This window comes from Triturus cristatus, chromosome 11, assembly GCF_964204655.1.
Source record: "Triturus cristatus chromosome 11, aTriCri1.1, whole genome shotgun sequence".
NCBI classification, from domain to species: domain Eukaryota; kingdom Metazoa; phylum Chordata; class Amphibia; order Caudata; family Salamandridae; genus Triturus; species Triturus cristatus.
The window spans coordinates 515,233,579-515,254,205 of NC_140594.1; the positions used below are offsets into that span (position 1 = coordinate 515,233,579).

The window sequence follows — 20,627 nt, forward strand, 5'->3', positions numbered from 1 at the left end:
TGCACTGAGTTAGTGGCATCAGAAGCATTCAACGTGTGTGCAGCTAGCGATGATGCGTGGTCCAGAAGGGCCGCACTGGGAGCAATGTCTGTTGCCTACTGGACTGCATCATGTGCAATCGTGACTCGATCTGAATTGTGAGCCCTGGTGTCCGCAGTGTAGATGGAAGGCAGTAGTCAGCACAGACATCAAGGAATGCTTTTTGTCACTTGCTCTTGACAAAATCCGAGGACATAGAGTACAATTCTCTCTGCAATTAATAAATCAAGACTCAATTCAAATTGTAAGCCCTGCTAACCGCACTGTAGGCGTATGGAACAAAAGATGACATCTGTATGGAATACATTGTCGAAAAGTGTATGTTTCAGGGACGTTATAGTTAGTTGCCTACTGAACTCTAAAATGAAGGAATCAAGACTGAATTTGAATTGTGAGCCCTGCTGACCGCGGTGTAGGTCGGAGGCAGTGGTCAGCAAGGGCCCACAGGCACGTGGCATTGACTTGAGCTGCACAGAGTTAGTGGCACCTGAAGCACTCAGCATGTGCGCGGCTAGCGATGATTCGTGGTCCGGGCGGGCCGCACTGGATGCAATGTCTGTTGTCCACTGGACTATGCAATTAATGAATCAACATTGAATTTGAATTGTGAGCCCTGCTGACCGCAGTGTAGGCCGGAGGGAGCGGTCAGCAAGGGCCCACAGCCACATGGCATTGACTGAGCATTTGGTCTTCTTAACCGATTATACTTTCTTACACAATTTGCATCAGCACTAATCTTGAATAGTGAGCCCTGCTGACCGCAGTGTGAGCTGGAGGCAGCGGTCAGCAAGGGCCCACAGCCACGTGGCGTTGACTTGAGCTACACTGAGTTAGTGGTACCTGAAGCACTCAGCGTGTGCGCAGCCAGCGATGATGAGTGGTCCGGGCGGGCCGCACTGGTAGCACTGTCTGTTGCCTACTGGACTGCGTCATCTGCAATTGCGACTCTATCTGAATTGTAACCTTCGTAGAAAAGAAAAGGAACGTTACAACCACACAAACTTCTGTTACGGTCTCATTATGCTGGATTTATCACACCTGTAAGCACCACGGTTCATTTCAGCTTAATACACCTGCATGTTCACTTCACCCACACTGCGCAGGAACAGCTGGAAACCAAGCAAGGGAATCACGTCATAGCAGGCTTCCTGCACGTGTTGGGGGCAACTGACTGCACACATTTACTACTTATGCCCTCTGCCGACACTGCACACAATCACTGCAATCACTGCAACAGAAACTACACGCATTCCAATAATGTGCAGGCAAAACTGGACCACCGGGGTCTGTACACTAATGTCGTCGCAAACTTCTCAGGCAGTTTGGATGATTCTTACATCTTTTGCAAGCATCCCAGCCCTGGTCCCCAGACCAGTCCGCCGCCCAGCGATGACTGCCCGACCCTGCGCAACCAGACCTTAATGCTCACCTGCTGCCACCGACATGTCTCCAAGAGAGCCCACCACGTGCCTGAGCAACCTCCTCAGCCATCGCTGGATTCCATGGCACAGTACCCCCAGTGCATCCTGCTGCACCACACCGAGAAGTCATGTCTGTACAGCCAGCTACCTTTTGGCATACATGCGGTCAAGCCAGCTCAGCTCTGGTGGCACTAACTCAGTGCAGCTCAAGTCATCGCCACGAGCGGGAGGCCAGTGTCCGGCAAAGTGCTTCGACTGCCACCAACTCTGTGCACCCCAAGTCATCGCCACTTTGCGGGAGGCCGATGTCAGCCAAAGTGCCTTGGCTGCCACCAACATAATAAGCACACAGATACACCCAGATATATATCTTTCAGTAGGTAGTTATAGTTAGGACCTCATTTCTATTCAAAAAGTGTTTTTTTTCCATCGCCAATATCTTTGGTGGCGTTAGATGAATCTTTGCAAAATTTTCAAAACTAATGGCCCACTCCGGTTGGCTCCTGCCTTGAAAATTTTGGGGTGATTCGTCAAGTGGGGGCCGAGAAAAAAGGGGGGTCCCAAAACGCTTTTTCCCCATGTTAATTTCCATAGGAATTTTAGACAAAGCTACAGCCCGAACTGCTGAACGGAATTACACCAAATTTGGCAGAAAGGTAGCTCTTGGTTCAGAAAGCGACCTTTGTTTTTAAATGGTGTAAATCTGTTCAGTAGTTCCTGAGAAATTAAAAAAAGAAAACTTTCAATATCTGAGCACCGAGGAGGGTTCGCGAACCCTCCCAGGCGCAAGCCTCACTCTGATTGGCTGCCAACACTCCAAACCAGGAAGTATTGGCAGCCATCTTGTGACTCGGTAACCAAGTCACAAGAAAAGAGTAAAAAAAGTTAAAAAACAGGAAAAGGGGGCAGGGTACAAACACCCTGACACCCTAGGCCTGCTCAGGGGGTCCCACAAGGACCCCAAGTGCCCAAAAAGTATTTTGTTTTAAAAACAAAATCGGCCAAATTCACGCTGGCTGTGTGAATCCGGACAAAAAAAATGAAGCCCCCGGGTGAGTCAGGTACCGGGGGCAATGTGTAATTAATTTGAGGGGGCCAGCGGCCCCCCACAGCTCCAGGGACCGCCACCTCCCTGGGGCTTATTTAATTTATGCATAATTAATTTGAGGGTGCCCGCGGCCCCCCGTAGCCCCGGGGACTGCCACCTCCCCTGGGCTTATTTAATTTATGTGTAATTAATTTGAGGGGGCCCGCGGCCCCCCGCAGCCCCGGGGACTGCCACCTCCCCTGGGCTTATTTAATTTATGTGTAATTAATTTGAGGGGGCCCGCGACCCCCCGCTGCCCCGGGGACCGCCACCGTCCCGGGGCTCTGTTTAAAAAAAAAAGTTGTGTAGGGGGCAAGAGCCCCCCATACACCCCAGGGACCACCACCTTCCCGGGGCAAACACTCATTTCAATGCGGGGGTCTGTAGTGGACCCCCAGCCCCAGGGACCACCACCTACCCAGGGCATTGCAATGCTGGGAGAGGGGCTGCGTGTCCCCCCTCCTGGAGCCCTTAATGACCCTGGGGACCGCCCCCCCTAGGGCCGGCTCATACAATGTCCCGGGATGCCCACCACGGGACATTGCTGTTTGCTACCCTGCACCTTCAATGAAGCAAAGCAGGATTGCTTTTGAGCAAGGGGGGCTGCATGTCAGCAGCTCCCCTTTCTTAAAAGCAATGCCGGCTATCGCAGGAGGCGGGGAGCCGGCGGGACCGTGGGGGCATTAGGGCTCCCCCCACAGTCTCCAATGGTCAGGCCAGGCCCCGGGGGATGGGTCCCTGGGGTAAGAAGTGGCCCAGGAGGGCGGCCATGCGCCCCCCCTCCCCTGTAATGAATTAATTTTTTTAAACGGAAAGGCCGGCCCGGGGGATTGGAGTCCCTGGTGCCATAATCGGCCTAAGGAGGGGGCCACATGCCCCCCTCCTAAAAAAAATACATGCTGGCCAAGCCCTGGGGGATTGGTTCCTGCGGGACAGAAGTGGCCCGGGAGGGGTACCACATGGCCCCCTTCCCCCTAATTAAAAAATGTTTTAAAAAACATGGGAAGGCCGGCCCCGGGGTCCACGGTGCCATAATTGACCTGAGGTAGGAGGCCATGCGTTCCCCCTCCAAATAAGTAAATAATGAAATTTAAAAAAGTCTGGCCATGCCCTGGTGGATGGGGTCCCTAGGGCCGAAATTGGCCTCGGGAGGGAGGCCACATGGCCCCTTCACGGTTTAAAAAAAAACTATAAAAAGGGGTCAGGCCCTGGGGGATGGGGTCCCCAAGGCCCTAAAAATGGTAAAAGAAGGGGGGCCACACCGCCCCCCTCCAAAAAAATAAGATAAAGAAAAAAGCCGGCATCTCACCATAGGCCCCGCCGCCTTCCTGCACCGCTCTTCAAATGTGTCCTGTGGCGCGTTGTAAGTTGGGGAATTAATTCCCCTTGAATACTGAGGGTCCCTGGGGGCCAACTAGCCCACCAGGTACCTCCAGTATGCACCACAGAGCTGCGTTGCAGAGAGGTGGTCCGAGGCCACGCCCCTTTTTACACCACTCTGCAAACACACCTGTTGGTGCACTGGTGGTTGGGCGATGAGGTCCTCTTGTGTCCTGAGGACCTCTGGACACAAGTGGACTTCATACCCCAAGCAGCAGTGCACCAGGAGCTGCATTTGCACAGCAATCCAGGTGTGTGGCGCTTACTGGAGGTACCTGGTGGGCTAGTTGGCCCCCAGGGACCATCAGGAATGAAAGGGGCTTTATAACCCAAGTTACAAAGCTCTAGGAGGCGTGTTTGCAGAGTGATGGGCAAAGGGAGCATGGCCTTTGTCCACCTCTCAGCAATCCCACAGTGTGGGGCTTACTGGAGGTAAGAGGTAGGCTAGTTGGCCCCTAAAGGACCCCCAGCAGCGAAGGGGACTTCAATTCCCATCCATGAGCACACCAGGGAGTGCGTTTGCAGAGTGGTGGGCAAAGGGGGCGTAGCCTGCTATGAGAACTTAGCAATCCTGCTGTGTGGAATTTACTAGAGGTAATAGGAGGGGTAGTTGACCCCCAAGGATGACATTGGGGTCCAACTACCCCTCTTGTTACCTCCAGTAACTCCCACACAATGGGACTGCTAAGACATCCAAGGAGGACATGCCTCCCTTTCTCCACCACTCTGCAAACGTGCCTCCTGGCAGACTACGGGATGGGGGATGAAGTCCAATTTATTCCTAAGAGACTTTGGGGGCCAAGAAGCCCTCTTGGTACCTCCTCTAAGTCCTATGCAGCGGAATTCCTGAGCGCTGGTTGGAGGCCCAGCACCCTTTTTCCACCACTCTGCAAACGTGACTACTACTTAAAGAACCATCTTCCTGCACCTCTGACTTAGAGGTAGTTTTAATCCCCCTATTATGTACTAGGGCATTACAGAGGAGGTCATGCCAATCACAGGGGTACCCCAAGGCATAGTGTTCCCTAGAGTATGTAGGTGTTTTCACTGTATTCTAAGTGTCTTTTAGCATAGCACTGGCTCTAGGCCTAGTTAGTCAGAGTCAGTTATTACCACCAGTACCCGTCAGCAAAATGTTGGGGTCACAGGATGACTTTTCCACAAGGCCTCTTTCTGCTCCTCTGTTGGTTCTTCGTGCACATCTCTTGCTTCTTTCAACACCTTTCTTCGTCTTTCTGGACTTCTGTTGCCTCTTTCTGCATTTCTCTTGCTTCTTTCTGCACCTTTATTCTTCTTTCTGCACATGTCCTACCTCTATAGGCATATTTAGAAATTAGCATTTAAAAAACTTTGAAATTCACTGAAAAAACCACAGGTTTCAGGGACATTATAGTTAGAAATTATCATCTAAAAAAACTTTGAAATTCACCCAAAAAACATAGGTTTCAAGGAAGTTATAGTTAGAAATTCGCATTTAAAACCCTTTGAAATTCCTTGAAAAAACCATAGGTTTCAGGGATGTTATTGTTAGAAATTAGCATTTAAAAAACCTTAGAAATTCACTGAAAAAACCACAGGTTTCAGGGACGTTATAGTTAGTTGGACAATTCACTCGTACAAAACAAGAGAAATTCGGCCGTTATAGTTAGTTCAGCTAACTATAACTCGCGCAACCGCAATGCACTGCTCATGACGACATCACATATTACATCATTCATGACATGGTCATTGACATCACTGATGACATCATCGACGTGATAATCTGATGCACCTCCTCATACCCTAATATAACCTCTGATACACCCACTCTAAAATACAGACTACCATTATCGAAACCATATACACACCAATACCAGTTAGTACATACCCAGTCACTGATTCTTAGGTCTACACACACATCCACTCATTCACCAATACGGGCACTCATACATGTATGGCACTATCATATGCACTCTCATACCTATACAGACACTCACACATCGCCACTCATCCATAGAGTTACTCACACACCTAGTCAGTCATGCAAAGAATTAATCACACTCCCATTTATTGTAGCGGGGGCTGAGACAAAAGAGGGGACCCAAAATGTGTTTTCCCCATGCAATTTCCCATAGGACCTTTAGCCGCAGCTACAGCCCAAACTGCTGAACGGAATTACACCAAATTTGGCAAAGAGGTAGTCCTCAGTTCAGACTCGTGCCTTTTACTTCAATGGTGTAAATCCATTCAGTAGTTCCTGAGAAAATGACATTTAAAAGTACATATATATCTATGGCCTCGGAGGATCCGCGTACCGTATGCACACCCAGCGCGCACCCTGGCGTGCACGAGCTACTTTCTAATTGGCTGCCACCACTCCAAATCAGGAAGTGTTGGCAGCCATCTTGTGCCTCGGTAGAACCGAGGCACAAGAAACCCCCCAAAAAACCTTGCAAAACACAAAAAGGGGGCAGGGTAGAAACACCCTGACCTCCTAGGCCTGCTCAGGGGGTCTCACAAGGACACCCAAGGCCAAAAAAAACAGGAGGATGACCCATGACATCACTGATGACATCATCCTTGTGATAGAGTGGCAGACCTCCTCTCACCATAATAGAACCTTTGATACACACACTCAAAAATAGAAACTAACATTTTCAAATGAATGGACATAGCAATACCACTTACAACACACCAATTCAGTAATTCCAAGATCTACACACATATCCACTCATTCACCAACAGTCCTATACAGTCACTCATACAAGTACTCACTCATCATATGTAGTTATACACCTATACATCCTGTTACACAGTGACACTCATCCATAGAGTTACTCAGACACATAGTCACACATGCAAACAAAGTATCAAACATCCATTAAATTGCATATATACAGGTATACACACACCACCACTCTTACTGCTACAGAAATTTACACATACTTACTCGCTTAAGCAATCACTTATAGAAACACAGACTAATTTATACAGGAACTCTTCCAATCTCTCACTCTCACATATACTCACTTATATATACACCAATACTCACAGATACTAGTTTAAAACATATGTAGTTACTCATTAAGACACTATTGAGACAGTCATTCACTCAATAACATACCCATACACACACTTATCCACCCATACAGTGCTGCACACATGCTGTCTTCAATACATACAAACAGTGAGTCACTCATTCATGCATCTATGCACTATGTAATACCCCCCACCGAACCATACAGACACTCAGACACTCATACTGATACTCAAAAAACCAACTAATAACCTAGATAGACACTTATGTAGCTACTCACCAACCCATGCAGCCACTTATACACATAGTGAGAGACTGATGCAGATATTTACATATATAAAGATTACTTACTAACCCATGTATTCACTAAGATACACTTAATCAGTCAGTTATATAATCAATTTCCCCCCCAAAAAATCATCCATTTAGACACTGATATACCCATTTATTCTTCCATCGACCTTGAAATATACATATATAAAACATATTTGATTTTCAGAAAAACACACATTCACTGGATGATGTCATGAGTGATGTCATCAGTGATGTCATTTGAGATGTCATCAGTGATGTCATGAGTGATGTCACTTACCATGTCATGAGTGATGTAATATGTGACGTCATCAGCAGTGCATTGCAGGCACAAGAGTTATAGTTAGCTGAACTAACTATAACGGGGGAATTTCAATGGTTTTGTACAAGTGAAATATTCAGCTAACTATAACACCCCTAAAACCCATGTTTTTTTCAGCGAATTTCTGAGGTTTTTTTAAATGCTAATTCCTAACTATAATGTGCCTGAAATTTATGTTTTTTTCAGTGAGTATATATATATATATTCACTGAAAAAACCATAGGTTTCACACTGGTTATAGTTAGGTTGATATTTCACTCGTAAAAAACCAAAGAAATTCCCCCGTTATAGTTAGTTCAGATAACTATAACTCGCACGCCCCCAATCCACTGCTCATGACGTCACATATTACATCACTCATGACATGGTCAGTGGCATCACTCATGACATCACTGATGACATCATCCTTGTGATAGAGTGGCGGTCGCGTGAGTTATAGTTATCTGAACTAACTATAACGGGGGAATTTCATTGGTTTTTTACGAGTGAAATATCCACCTAACTATAACCTGTGTGAAACCTATGGTTTTTTCAGTGAATTTGTAAGGTTTTTTAAATGCTATTTCCTAACTATAACGTGTGTGAAACCTATGGTTTTTTCAGTGAATTTGCATGGTTTTTTAAATGCTAATTCCTAACTATAACATGTGTGAAACCTATGGTTTCTTCAGTGAATTTCAAAGGTTTTTTAAATGCTAATTTTAGAATTATTTAATATATTTTTTATATATTTCTTTTACAAAATTTCCATATGTATACATTTATAAATTATCTGTATCCTTTAATTTGGTGCGGCTCATTTTTTTTTTACTTTGAATTTGGATAAAGTTGAACAGCATAGTTAATATCTTCTATTAACTTATGTCCACTTTATTTATTTCTTTTTTTTTCTATAAATTTTTAGGGTGCGCGCACAGAGCGCGCACCTAGTACATTTGCGTACGTTTTTCATGTACGCATGCGTACGTTATCTACGTACGCATACATGCGTTTTAGTGCGCGCTCGCAGCGTGCACCTAGTACGCATGCGTACGTTTTTTGTGTACGCATGCGTACGTTATATACGTACGCATACGTACGTTTTAGTACGCGCTCGCAGTGCGCACCCAGTACGCATGCATACATACGTTTGCATGCGTCGTACGTGCTCCGCGCGCTACACTCGCGCATACGCGCAGAGTACGCGCGCTGACGTTCGCGCATGCGCAAGTGCTGCGTATGCACGTTACGTACGCGCATAATACTTATGCGCATGCGCGCGTAAGCGTTTGCGCATGCGTAATTGCACCGTGCGCGCTCTGAGCTTGCTCCGTGCGCGCACCTCGGGTTATGTGATTAATAAAACAACACTTTTAATTGGTTTTCATTACTTTCACCACACCCAATCCCCTCATGGCAAGTCATGTGATCAAGAAACATCACTTTTCATTGGTTCAAAGTACTTTCAGTTCCAGATTCTTCCAAAACTACACCCACTCCCCTCATTATTAGTTCTGATTCCCTTGGAGAAGGAGCTACTCTGTTTTTGTGAGACAATGGCAGAGCACCAGCCACCTTCTGAGAGTGAACAGGACACTCTTGAGAGACAGAGGCAGAGGAAGCAGAAAGACTCCTTTATATGGCAGTTTTTCACTTTTCCTGAGGGACAAAAGAAGGTGAATGCACCAAAGGTCACCTGCATACTTTGTCACCGCATCTTGTCACGTGGGAATGCTAATAAGAAGTACTCTTTTAGTATTCACACAATGATGAGGCACGTTGAGAAAATGCACCTGTGACTTTTCGTCAAGCTTCTGGAGCAAACCCTCCACCTGCTCAGCCGACGACATCTGCAGTAGCTCAGCCAAGCACATCTTTGGCAGCTCAGCCGAGCACTTCTTCTGCGATGGTGCCTTCACCTTCTTACACACCTCTGGATATTCGTCCTTGTTTTGGGAGGATGAGTACACGTTGCATGGATTGTGCTACTTTTATTACTATGGGTGAGAGCAGTGTTGATCTCATTCAGAGAAAATTTGAGGAGCACCCTTGCACTAGGCCATAGTTTTTTTGTTTGTTTTTTTTTCGTTTTTCTCTTAATCTGTCCCTACATTACCTCAAGGGCTCTTTTTAGAGCCACCTAAAATCTAAACACAAAAACTTGTTTTTTGAATCTATTTGTCAATTTTTTTGGGGGGGTGTGCGCACCCTGCGCGCACCCAATGATGTTTTTTAAATAAAAAATCATTTTTTTCTACTTTAGTAAACCTTCAGGGACTCCCTGACAAAGAGAGGGGAGTGGCAAAGTAATTAAAAAAGAGATGGTTTTTTTAAATGTTTTTTCCGGGTGCGCGCAGAGTGCGCGCACCTCACGATGTTTTTAAAAAAAATTAAAATCTTTTTTTTTTACTTTCGTGGTCCTACTGTGACCCCCTGACAATGGCTAGGGGGTCAAGAACTCCCTACCCTGCCCCCTATTCACGTTCTCCACATTTCCTTTTCAGTGCGACAGATAAAATGGCGGCCGACACTTCCTGATTTCGACCGATTCGAATGTTTGCTGACATCTAACAACCAATCAGAATTACGCTCGCGCACGGCAGGGTGCGCGCACAGGGCTTGCACAGTGCGCGCACCCTGCGCGCGTATAGATATTGATATGCTTTTAAATGCAATTTTCTCAGGAAATACTGAACAGATGTACACCAGACCTGCGAAAGGCACTTCCTTGACCTTATGGCTACCTCTCTGCCAAATTTCAAGTAATTCTGTTCAGCCGTTCAGGCTGTAGCTGCGACTAAAGGTCCTATGGAAAAATGCATGGGGAAAACACGTTTTGGGACCCCCCTTTTTCTCGGCCCCCGCTTGACAAATCACCTCAAGACTTTCAGGGTAGGAGCTGAGCGGAGCGCCCCATTACTTTTGAAAATTTTGCGAGGATTCGTCAACCTGTGCCAAAGTTATTCAAAATAGAATTATCAGATTTCCTATGGAAACACGGTCCTAACTATAACTATCTACTGGCGACCGCCAGTAGATAATATATACATATATACATATATATATATATATATTTATATATATATAGTTAGGTCAGATAACTATAACTCGCGCGCCCGCAATCCAGTGCTCATGACGTCACATATTACATCACTCATGACATGGTCAGTGGCATTACTCATGACATCACAGATGACATCATCCTTGTGATAGAGTGGCGGTCGCGCGAGTTATAGTTATCTGACCTAACTATAACGGGGGAATTTCATTGGTTTTTCACGAGTGAAATGCCCAGCTAACTATAACATGTGTGAAACCTATGGTTTTTTAAGTGAATTTGCAAGGTTTTTTAAATGCTAATTCCTAACTATAACGTGTGTGAAACCTATGGTTTTTTCAGTGAATTTGTACGGTTTTTTAAATGCTAAGTTATGTATTTATTATTTAAATTTTTTTTTTTTTAAGGTTTTTCACCGTGCGCGTACCGTGCGCGCACGGTGTGCTTCGCGCACCGCGCGCCCACGTTACGCCGTTCGCGTAATTTTCACGGTAAGCGCACTCCGCGATTTTTCGTAAAAGTATTAAAAACATTTATGGCCCTTGGGGGTCCTTTGGGGACCCCCTGACAATGGCTAGGGTGTCAGGAACTGTCCACCCTGCCCCCTTTTCATGTTCTCCACCTTTATTTTTCACCTCCCTCGGACTGCGAGAGACAAAATGGCAGCCGACACTTCCTGGTTTCGACCGATTGGAATGTTTACTAAGATCTAACAACCAATCAGAATTGCGCTCGTGCACGGCAGGGTGCGCTTACCGTACGCGCACGGTGCGCGCCTATAGATATATATATGCTTTTAAATGCTATTTTCTCAGAAAATACTGAACAGATTTACACCAGACCTGCAAAAGGCACATCCCTGACCTGAGGACTACCTCTCTGCCAAATTTCAAGGTTTTCTGTTGAGCCGTTCGGGCTGTAGCGCGGACTAAAGGTCCTATGGGAAAATGCATGGGGAAAACGCGTTTTGGGACCCCCCCCTTTTTCTCAGCCCCCGCTTGACGAATCCCCCCGAGACTTTCAGGGAAGGAGCGGAGCGGAGCGCCCCACCTTTTTTGAAAATTTCGCGAGGATTCGTCAATCGACACAAAAGTTATTCTTGGTGGCAGAGTTTAAAAAAAATGGATAAGTTGAGGCCAAGATTTTGTGTCGGGAGTTGCAACATTTTTTTGCCATAAACCGATGCAAAATATAGTTTGTTAAATATAGTAATGCATTCATAGGTACTCATGATAGACCAGCTAAACATATGTGTTAGGTGTTGAGATCTGATGCAACGTCTTGTGATATCACTTCCTGTGAGGTCATGGGTTGTGATGACACTTCTGTGATGTCACTTCCTGTGATACCATGTGCAATGTCATGCACTGTGATGTCATGTGCTATGATGTCACTTGCATACTGCCTAACTTGGGGGCACATTTACAAGGGCTTTATCTCTGTTTTTTTTGCTTAAAACGCCAAAAAAGCAGAGATAAAACAATTGCCCTATTTACAAGAGGGTGCTAACATGCATAATCGCATGTTAGCACCCTTTTTCCCAACGCCTCCCTTTGCATCTCTAATGAGATGCAAAGTGGGCGTCACTGGGGGTACCCCGGATGGACTACCTTGCAAATATCACTGATGTTCACATCGCAATATTTACAAGGCTGCCCCAGCATTTTAGCACACGTTCGTTTTTGGAGAAAACCGCTGTTTTCTCCAAAAACTAGCGTCTGCTAAAATGCAGACTTACCTATCCCTAACATTGGGGTGGATTATGATGATACGACCCTGTGGGTCGTATCAGCAAGGTTATCACCGTTTTGCAGGGAACATCGCTGGAAAACCAGCAATGTTCCCTGCAAAACGGTGATAACCTCGCTATCTCTGGAATTTTTATCGCCCTGGAGAAACGCGTTGTTAATAACGCACTACCAGGGCGATAAATTCCAGAGATAGCCTGCAATAACAAAATTATCGCTAAGCACGCCCAGTGATAATTATCGCTGGCCGTTGATAATATGCCCCTTGGTTAGTCCCCTCACTTCTGCTTTTTAGGATTTGTGCACTGCCTGTACACATTATGTACCGGTCTGAATGTTCTACTGATGCATGGTTAGAAATGTACTATTTCAATAGATTTGTGTCTTTTCGGCACATCTTGAGGTCATTATTTCTCACAAGCTACACAATAAGTACCATATAATTCAATACAATATTACGGTATTTACTGGGAACACTTACTTGAGCGGGAGTCCAGGAACGAAAATCAGCAGGGCTTACTTTCAAAGTGGTGTTTGTTACCTCACAGATTCTGAGTGTACTTTTCAAGTTCTCATACTTGTACACTGCATGCTCCTTATCTGTGGGCTTCAGGGGTGCTATAGCATACGTCTGGCCTGTGTTCATGAAATATCCACTGTGTAACACAATAAATAGAAAATTAAAATGTCTTCTTTCAGATGTACTCATATCTCCAAAAAGAACCACTCCTTCGCAAGATGCAATGACAGGAAACATCAACTTAGTGTGAAACAAGGTGAAGCAAGCATCATCACTCATTCAAATGAATTGCAGACACGTTTTTATCACTAACATGATGTCAAACATGAGAAGCGTATCACCTCCTCATCCGCCTTCCCAGTCAGCAGTCCTTACACCATGAGCAAAGGCTCCCATTACCAGAATAGTCACCAAGATTAAATTACCCATTTCCATCCCCATCCTGCTAGCAATTTTCTTTTGATTTGATCGGATAGCTTGGCTTATTGGACTGCTGCTTGCAGGCGTTGCAACATGGTGGTGTCACACATCCTTAATCTCTGCGGCTGCTACCAAAACTGCCCTGCTGCTGTAGTTCTCCACGGCCTTCGGGTCGGCCCCAGCCCCAGCACTCTATTTTCTCCCTGCCTAGTGTTTTACACCGCGGCCTGCAAAATCGGTGCAGTGAGGGGGAGCCACAGAATATCCTGGACTCCCTGCGGTGACCCAGTGACCCCGAGTAAGCCGCAGGGTTGCAGGGTCGCTGTGCAGGATGCCGGTTGAAAGCTGCCCTGGATTTTGAGGATGTCAAGGTATGGTTAGACAGTTTCAGGAGAGGAGCAGTTGAGCTGGGATAGGAGCTGAGGAGCACCAGCTACACCAGAGGAACAGGAGTAAAGAACAACAGACTAGAGGCTGCGTGGAGTGTCTTTTCCCAGGAAGTGTAGAGCTGTGGAACACAGTTGTGCCCATGGAAGCGGCCCAGGTGCGTGTGCGGTGGCTGGTAAGGCACTTCCGTCTCCTTCTCCTGACATGGAGGTATGTGCGGACCCAAACAGCACCCCCCCTTTTCTTGTGGGTCATGGTGAGCATGTTTTGCTCTCATTATGTAGTGAGTGAGAGCTGAGCAGTGTTCCTGCAGAGGGGAGGAGACAAGAGGTAATAGCTGGATGAGCTGGGACAGTGTGTAGTGATAGTGCTTGGCCAGGCTAGGCTGTGGGTTGCATTGACATGTGTGGGATTGTGAGTGGGGTTGCGCTAAGCTGGTCAGCTGGTGGCCAGTGTGCGGCTTGTGGGCTGGGTTTAGGACCTTACATGAGTGCTTGTGGAGTTCTTGGCCACCTGTTATGGATGAAGTGGAGTATGGGAGGAGTTTGAGGCCAGGAGTGCTGCTTTTCATCCACAGGAGTGTGCCAAGAGTATATTGTGAGCGATTATCTGAATCAGTCATCCTTTGGGTACAGGGCTGAATAAGTCCTTTCTTTCCTTCTAGATGTCCTTGGTTTGCCTTGGTTAGAACTGACCTAGTGCCCTGGTTCAAGACTGACACCTTGTGGAAGTGAAGGCTTAGAATTTTCTTGAACCATATCTTGTTTTGCAATGACATAAAAAAGATTTCTGAGATGACTGCCAAAAAATTGAGAAGACCAAAGTCAACCCGCTGAGGGACTGAGCCCACCATTTAGCCATACTTAAAGGGAGGGACATAATACCAGTTTTTTTCCAGAAATTATCGGAGATCAACTTACGGGCTGGAGAAGTCATATATTCATCTCCAGTGGTGGCAGTGAATGAGGTCACCCCATCTAAGCCAAAGAAGGGAGAGCAACAAGTGGCTTTTACTCCAGCCTTCTCTCAAATACAAGGGAAACCCCCAGTCGGAGCAGTATGTTGCTATTCAGGGGGAGACCCCCTTGCGTGTATCAACAGGGGAGAAAACTACCGAGGCCTCACATGCTCCGCTAAGTCTGGATTACACGCTACCTGATATTTCACCATCTAAACTGTCATCCTTGGGGCGAAGGATGAGAGAATGGAACACCCATCTGAAATGCCAATGCAGCAGACCCAATCAATGGCCCTGTATTTGAGCACTTCCAGCCTTACAATATTGGATCATGTTGATCTGTCTGTTTTCCTGGATTTATTGTTGAAAACCCTAGTGAACACTTAGCAGATTATGTTTCTTTTTTAAGACCTCTGCAGAGTGTTGAACGCATTCCAGCATCTATTATGTCCCCACTAGGAGCAACATGGTCAGTTCTCACCACATTTTCTATATTTTATCAGTAATATTGAATAATCTACTGACTAATAAGTCTGGAGAAGAGTATAAGACTGCTGCAAAGAGCCTTGGCACTTGTACTGTAGATATGAGAACTCAGACGGGTGATCCCAGGATCAGACCACATAGACAAGAAAAAAGCTGTGATCAATCCTTGGTCTTAAGTGGCTTGGAAGCTCTGTTTTTGGAAGAAGACCTTTCTGCCAATGAGGGCCCTAACATTGAGGCTGTCTCCACTGGCCTCTATCTGGTCCCAGGGGATCCCTGCAAAGTTTTTCCAATTTTTAACAAAGCCACAAAGTTCTTCCCTGCAGCCACAACCTAGGAGTCAGGCTTGCAGCATGGAAGAGGGTTAAGTAAGATTAAACAAAAGAGAAATAAAAAGAAGGCAAAAAGAAAAATTCAGAAAATATCTAAAGATCAAGAAAGATTACATTTCAAGATGTGGGTATATCATCTAATTCAGTGGTGGCGCTTCAATCTGCCACTACTTTCCAGGGATCAGCACCTTATGATGCTGCCACAATGCCAGCCTAGCATGAGGGTCACACATTAGAGTGGTGCTTAGACTCACTCAGGCTGATCATGATATGCCCATGGCTTCCAATATGGGGGGGGGGGTTTACTTGGGCAGAGTTGGAGTGGGAAAAGACAGTCTGGAGGAGGATATTTGGTGGGGCTACAATCTACCGCCAATTCACCCGATACCGTCTGGGTGCTTCAATTTGTGGACATTTCTGCTGAATCAGTCAGAAGGATGGCTCAATAGATCTTGTGTTTTATCCCTACTGCACTTGATCCCTAAGTTGGAGAAAGTTTCCACGAAGGACATCTCCTTTGTTGTACAGTCGAAACACAGGAAGTTATCTGCGGCCTGGCCTTCTGTAAGGGTTTACTTTTATTCCAGAGTGGTGACGGAAGAAGTCTTTAAATTCTCAGATGAGCTCAGACAAGTAGGCTTTGATATCTATGCCTCTCCTTCCCCGCCGCAGGCCATCACAGTTAATGGACACTAAGAGGCAGGGGGCTGGGTGGGGGCCCCATCCTACCTCTTTCATCAATGGTCCCCTGCCCTTGATTGTAGGAGGCCAGGGGAGCTGGCCTTGATAAGATCCTAGTGGTAAAAATGAAGGAGGGCAGGCAAATCTTCACTAACCGGGTGCAGTCATCTTAAAAACATGAGTATGCCTCAAACTGGATAGCGGAGAGCATCAATGCAAAAGGGGAGGACCTGATTCACAGAAGTAATCTGAGACGAAAATCTAACTTTACTACTTTCGGTATTCACAAAAGGCATTTACGAGTCAAAAAGTTAGACTTTGGGTCTAAGTTTAGACCAAGAGTCTAACGTAGACCAAAAGTCTACCTTTAGTAGTAGTAAAGTTAGACTTTTGGTCTAAGTTTAGACCAAAAGTCTAACTTAGACCAAAAGTCTAACTTTACTACTACTAAAGTTAGACTTTTGGTCTAAGTTAGACTTTTGGTCTAAAGTTAGACCAAAAGTCTAACTTTACTACTCGTAAATGCCCTTTATGAATACTAAAAGTCGTAAAGTTAGACTTTGGTCTCAGTTTACTTCTGCTAATTGGGCCCGGAGTTCTCAAAACCTCTTTTTCAGAGATCCTGATGACATTGGGGTCAGTCTTTTGTCCTGGAAGGTGCTGGCATGGAAAGGAACGTGGTGTCACTCTTGCAGGTCATCAAGGTCAACAAAGTGGTGATAGCACTCATTCATTAAATCTGGAAAACAGAGGACTGGGGTTGCATGATTATGCTGTTTTCAGTTTAAAAGCAGTTAAGGGGCATTTTAGGAGACCTGCTGGGGGCATTGCCTTTCTGGTTTCTGCAATGCATGATGTTGTGGTGTCTGTCCTACATAGTGATTCTCTGAACTTTCTAGTTGTATTTGTATCTGGGCTTCCCTCGGTTGCGATAGGTATGGGTGGATAAAAAGAGATGCCCTGATCGGAGTAGAGGGACCACACAAGACCCCCGATTTGATTCTCATTAATACATATTCCCCCCCAAAATTGGGTACAAATATCTATTCTGGGAATTAGCGCTTTTGTTGGGCCAGACCAAAGGGCTTGTTCCGTGTGTGCCCATCCTCCTAGACAGACGCAGGACTTTATTCAAAGGGATAAAGATAAGGCATTGATATTCCCTGTCAGGTCTTGGGGAGTTAGAGAGGGGACCACTTGGAGGCCCTACTTAATAGCTGCAATATGTCCATAATAAACAGTAGGTGTCCAGGAGATTAGTCTGCTCTGCCAATATTTGACAATGGGAGGGTAACATCCCTGGCTGATTTTGTGATAATATCCTCTGATCATTTTTGGGTTGCATAGGATCTCTTTGTAGGTGACCTCGGGGTAGTAACCATATGCCTCACACTGTTTAGGGGTCTCAAACAAGAGAGAGGTGGCCTAATAGCTTTCCCCTGCATTGTCAAAAGGTGTATAGTTGTGTAGTCAGCCAAATTAAAATGGCATGTTATAGATGGCCTGAGGGGGTTACTCACAAAGCAACTTAACGCACCTTTACACCATGCAGTAAATGCCTTCAAAAGCCTTCTTTCCTCCATAAGGAATTGGGTGGCTGTAGGCCTTGTAAGGGTCAGTGTTAGAATGGATGAATCTTTTTAGCTCTGAAACATCATGGGCCAAAGTTTTTCTCAATAAAACTATAAGGGAGGCATTTAAAGCAGGCGGGTAACATAGTGCAATCCTGATTAAACAACATAAGAAAGCATTTAGGGGCATATAATCAACGGCCAGCGATAATTGTCGATGGCCGTTCTGTGCGTGAGAATAGTTATCACTGGCTATCACAGATAATTATCTCCATGCTAGCACTGTATTAACAACGCATAGCGCAATGGCGATAATTATTCCTGCGATAGCGTTGTTTTCCATGGAACATCGCTGTAAAACCAGCCATGTTCCATGGAAAACGGAGATAACCTTGCTGATACGACCCTGTAGTCGTATCAGTATAATCTACCCCCATTATTATGTATAGGTAAGTCAGCATTTTTGCAGACGTGGGTTAGTCATATCTCAGACCTAAATAAAGTTAAAGAAGGTGATGGGGTTGCTTCCACCATTCCACAGGAAAGGACGTAGGTCATGGGGCAGGTTGAGAGTATCCCGGCTGGTGGTGATATCAAAGCGGTGAATAAAGGGCTGAAAATCCCAAAGGCAAAAGGGCCAGATAGTATTCTCGCTGATATGATTAAATTCAATACTCTCCCCTGGGCACAGACTTTGGCTCCTTTGTACTGGTGAAATAATTAGGGGACAACATTTGTCAGAAACCTGGAAAGGCAGCATAAGGGTACCCATATATAAAAAGGGCGGCAGGGCACAGCCCTCTAATTATCGTATGATTATCCTGCTGGATATCATGAGAAAAGTTTCCTCAAGACATCTGTTAGGCCTTTTATAAGTTTGGGTGAGTGTAGCTAGGATTATACCTCTGACCCAAATGGGTTTTCGGAAAGGGTACTCAACCATGGAAGGATGTTTGATTTTAAAGCTGCTGCTGGAGGATTGTGCCCTCTCATGGAAACAGCCCCTGTACGCCGCTCATATAAATGTATTTACTGAATTTGACACCGTAAAGAGAGTCGTTTTATGGGAAAAGATGGCCAGATGGAAGTGTACCCTCGGGCTCTTGAAGCTGATAGTCCAATTGCACGAGGGCTCCTCAACTAAAGTAGAACTTGGGGCCCTGCCCAAAAATATCAGTACACCCAATGGCTTGGGACAGGGGTGCATTTTGACCCCACTTCTGTTCTCAATTTATATACTGGATGCCTGTGAAAGTTTAAAGAAGAATAGGGCCTTACCTCCCAAGTTGGGGTTAAAAGCCATAGTTGCTTTGTTTTATGCAGATGACACGGCGCCATTAGATATAACGCCAGGGAAGCTGCATCGGCAATTGAACATCTTTTCTCTTTATTGTAAGGGGAATGATATCATGATTAATATGACTAAAAGGAAGGTAATGGTTTTCTCAAAAGGTGTGAGGCTCCCCGAAGGTTCAGATGATGGGTAAGTGGTGTCCAAATGGAGGTGGTTAAGGAATATAGATACCTTGGTGTGTTATCTAGCCATAGCTTTGACTTCCGGGGTCATGTCTTGTCATAGGATTAAAGGGCCAAAGCCACTGCAGCCTCACTCCAGAGATTAGATTTGGATTAGGTACATAGGTGTAGGAAAGTAGGATCTGCTTCTTATGGTTACCCCCACTTTTTGCTTGCTGTTATACTGTTATACTGTTTTTAACTAGTCCGACTGGGATCCTGCTAACCAGGACCCCAATCTATCTGCTTTCTCCCTAAAATGTTATGTCATGTACTTGGGTACACTCCAGGTTGGATACTGGGACACCCTTGCCAGTCCCTAGTATATGGTACACATGTACCTAGGTCATAGGTACCCCAGAGGCCTCCCATGGGCTGAAGCATGTATTATGACACCCATGAGACTCAATTAAGATAGTGCATGCACCACCTACTTTAGATATAGGTCTACTATATCTATAGGTCACTACACTTAAAAACTATAAGTCACCCCAATAGCAGGCCTTGATAATCCTTAAGGCAGGGTGCTGGGTTTTACATGAGAGGTTTCCCCTGTATGAGCAGAGCCCCCCTTTAGCCTTTGGAGACCATTGTCCTGGGTTGTCGGTGATGCAGCCAAACATATAGGTAGAGGTGCATTATATGCTCGCATAAAATGCTAACTTGAAAACGGCTGCAACAAACCATGTCGTGTTTGGTATCAAACACCTTGGAATCATACCTCCACACTGGTAACCAGTGTGGGAGGTATGATTCCACTCTTCAGAAGCAAGCTTTGTTGGGTTCCTGGTCTTCCCGGTACCAGCCTTCTCGACCCGGTCAGCACAAAATGGTTGCTGCCGGCCAGAGACACATTTCTGCACTCATGCTGTTGAAGACGAGGAAGACGAAGTTCAGTCCGCAGGCGAACAGGTTCATAGTCACGGAGATGATGGAACACAATAAACAACTCTTCGTCACCTCCAACGTGTCATTGGGCACCAAAACTGGAATATGGCAGGACATCGTCGACAAGGTGAATGCCGTTGGAGAGCACAAGCGGACAATGAACGAGGTCAAGAGGCGATGGAATGACGTCCAGGGGAAGACCAAGGAGAAACTCTCTGCCAACCAGAAGGCAGCAATGCAGACTGGAGGTGGGGGCCCAGTGCCACAACTCGAGCTGGATGACATGATGGAGCTGGTGTTGACAGTCATCAGTGTTGATACTGTGGCCAGAGTCAGGGGTCCGGACACTTCTCGACAGGACACAGCACAACCGCAACAGGGTGAATGACCACGAGGTACTGGGGGGACGGGTGGAGATGGCCACGATGGCACACATTCACAATTAAGCAGGGCACAGTACACACCCACAATCACTCTGGCTCCTCGCCCAGACCCACAGACTGTCAC

The 20,627-nt window shown here is 45.9% G+C and overlaps 1 protein-coding gene across 1 annotated transcript in view; it reads right to left on the bottom strand.

The window, feature by feature from the left end:
• LOC146784498 (zinc metalloproteinase-disintegrin-like VLAIP-B) overlaps positions 1-20,627 on the bottom strand; it is a 2,353,571-nt gene that overhangs the window by 1,851,684 nt on the left and 481,260 nt on the right. The window contains exon 4 of the mRNA XM_085632965.1: positions 12,844-13,018. Coding sequence (XP_085489091.1) covers positions 12,844-13,018 — 175 coding nt within the window. The remainder of the gene's footprint in view (positions 1-12,843; positions 13,019-20,627) is intronic.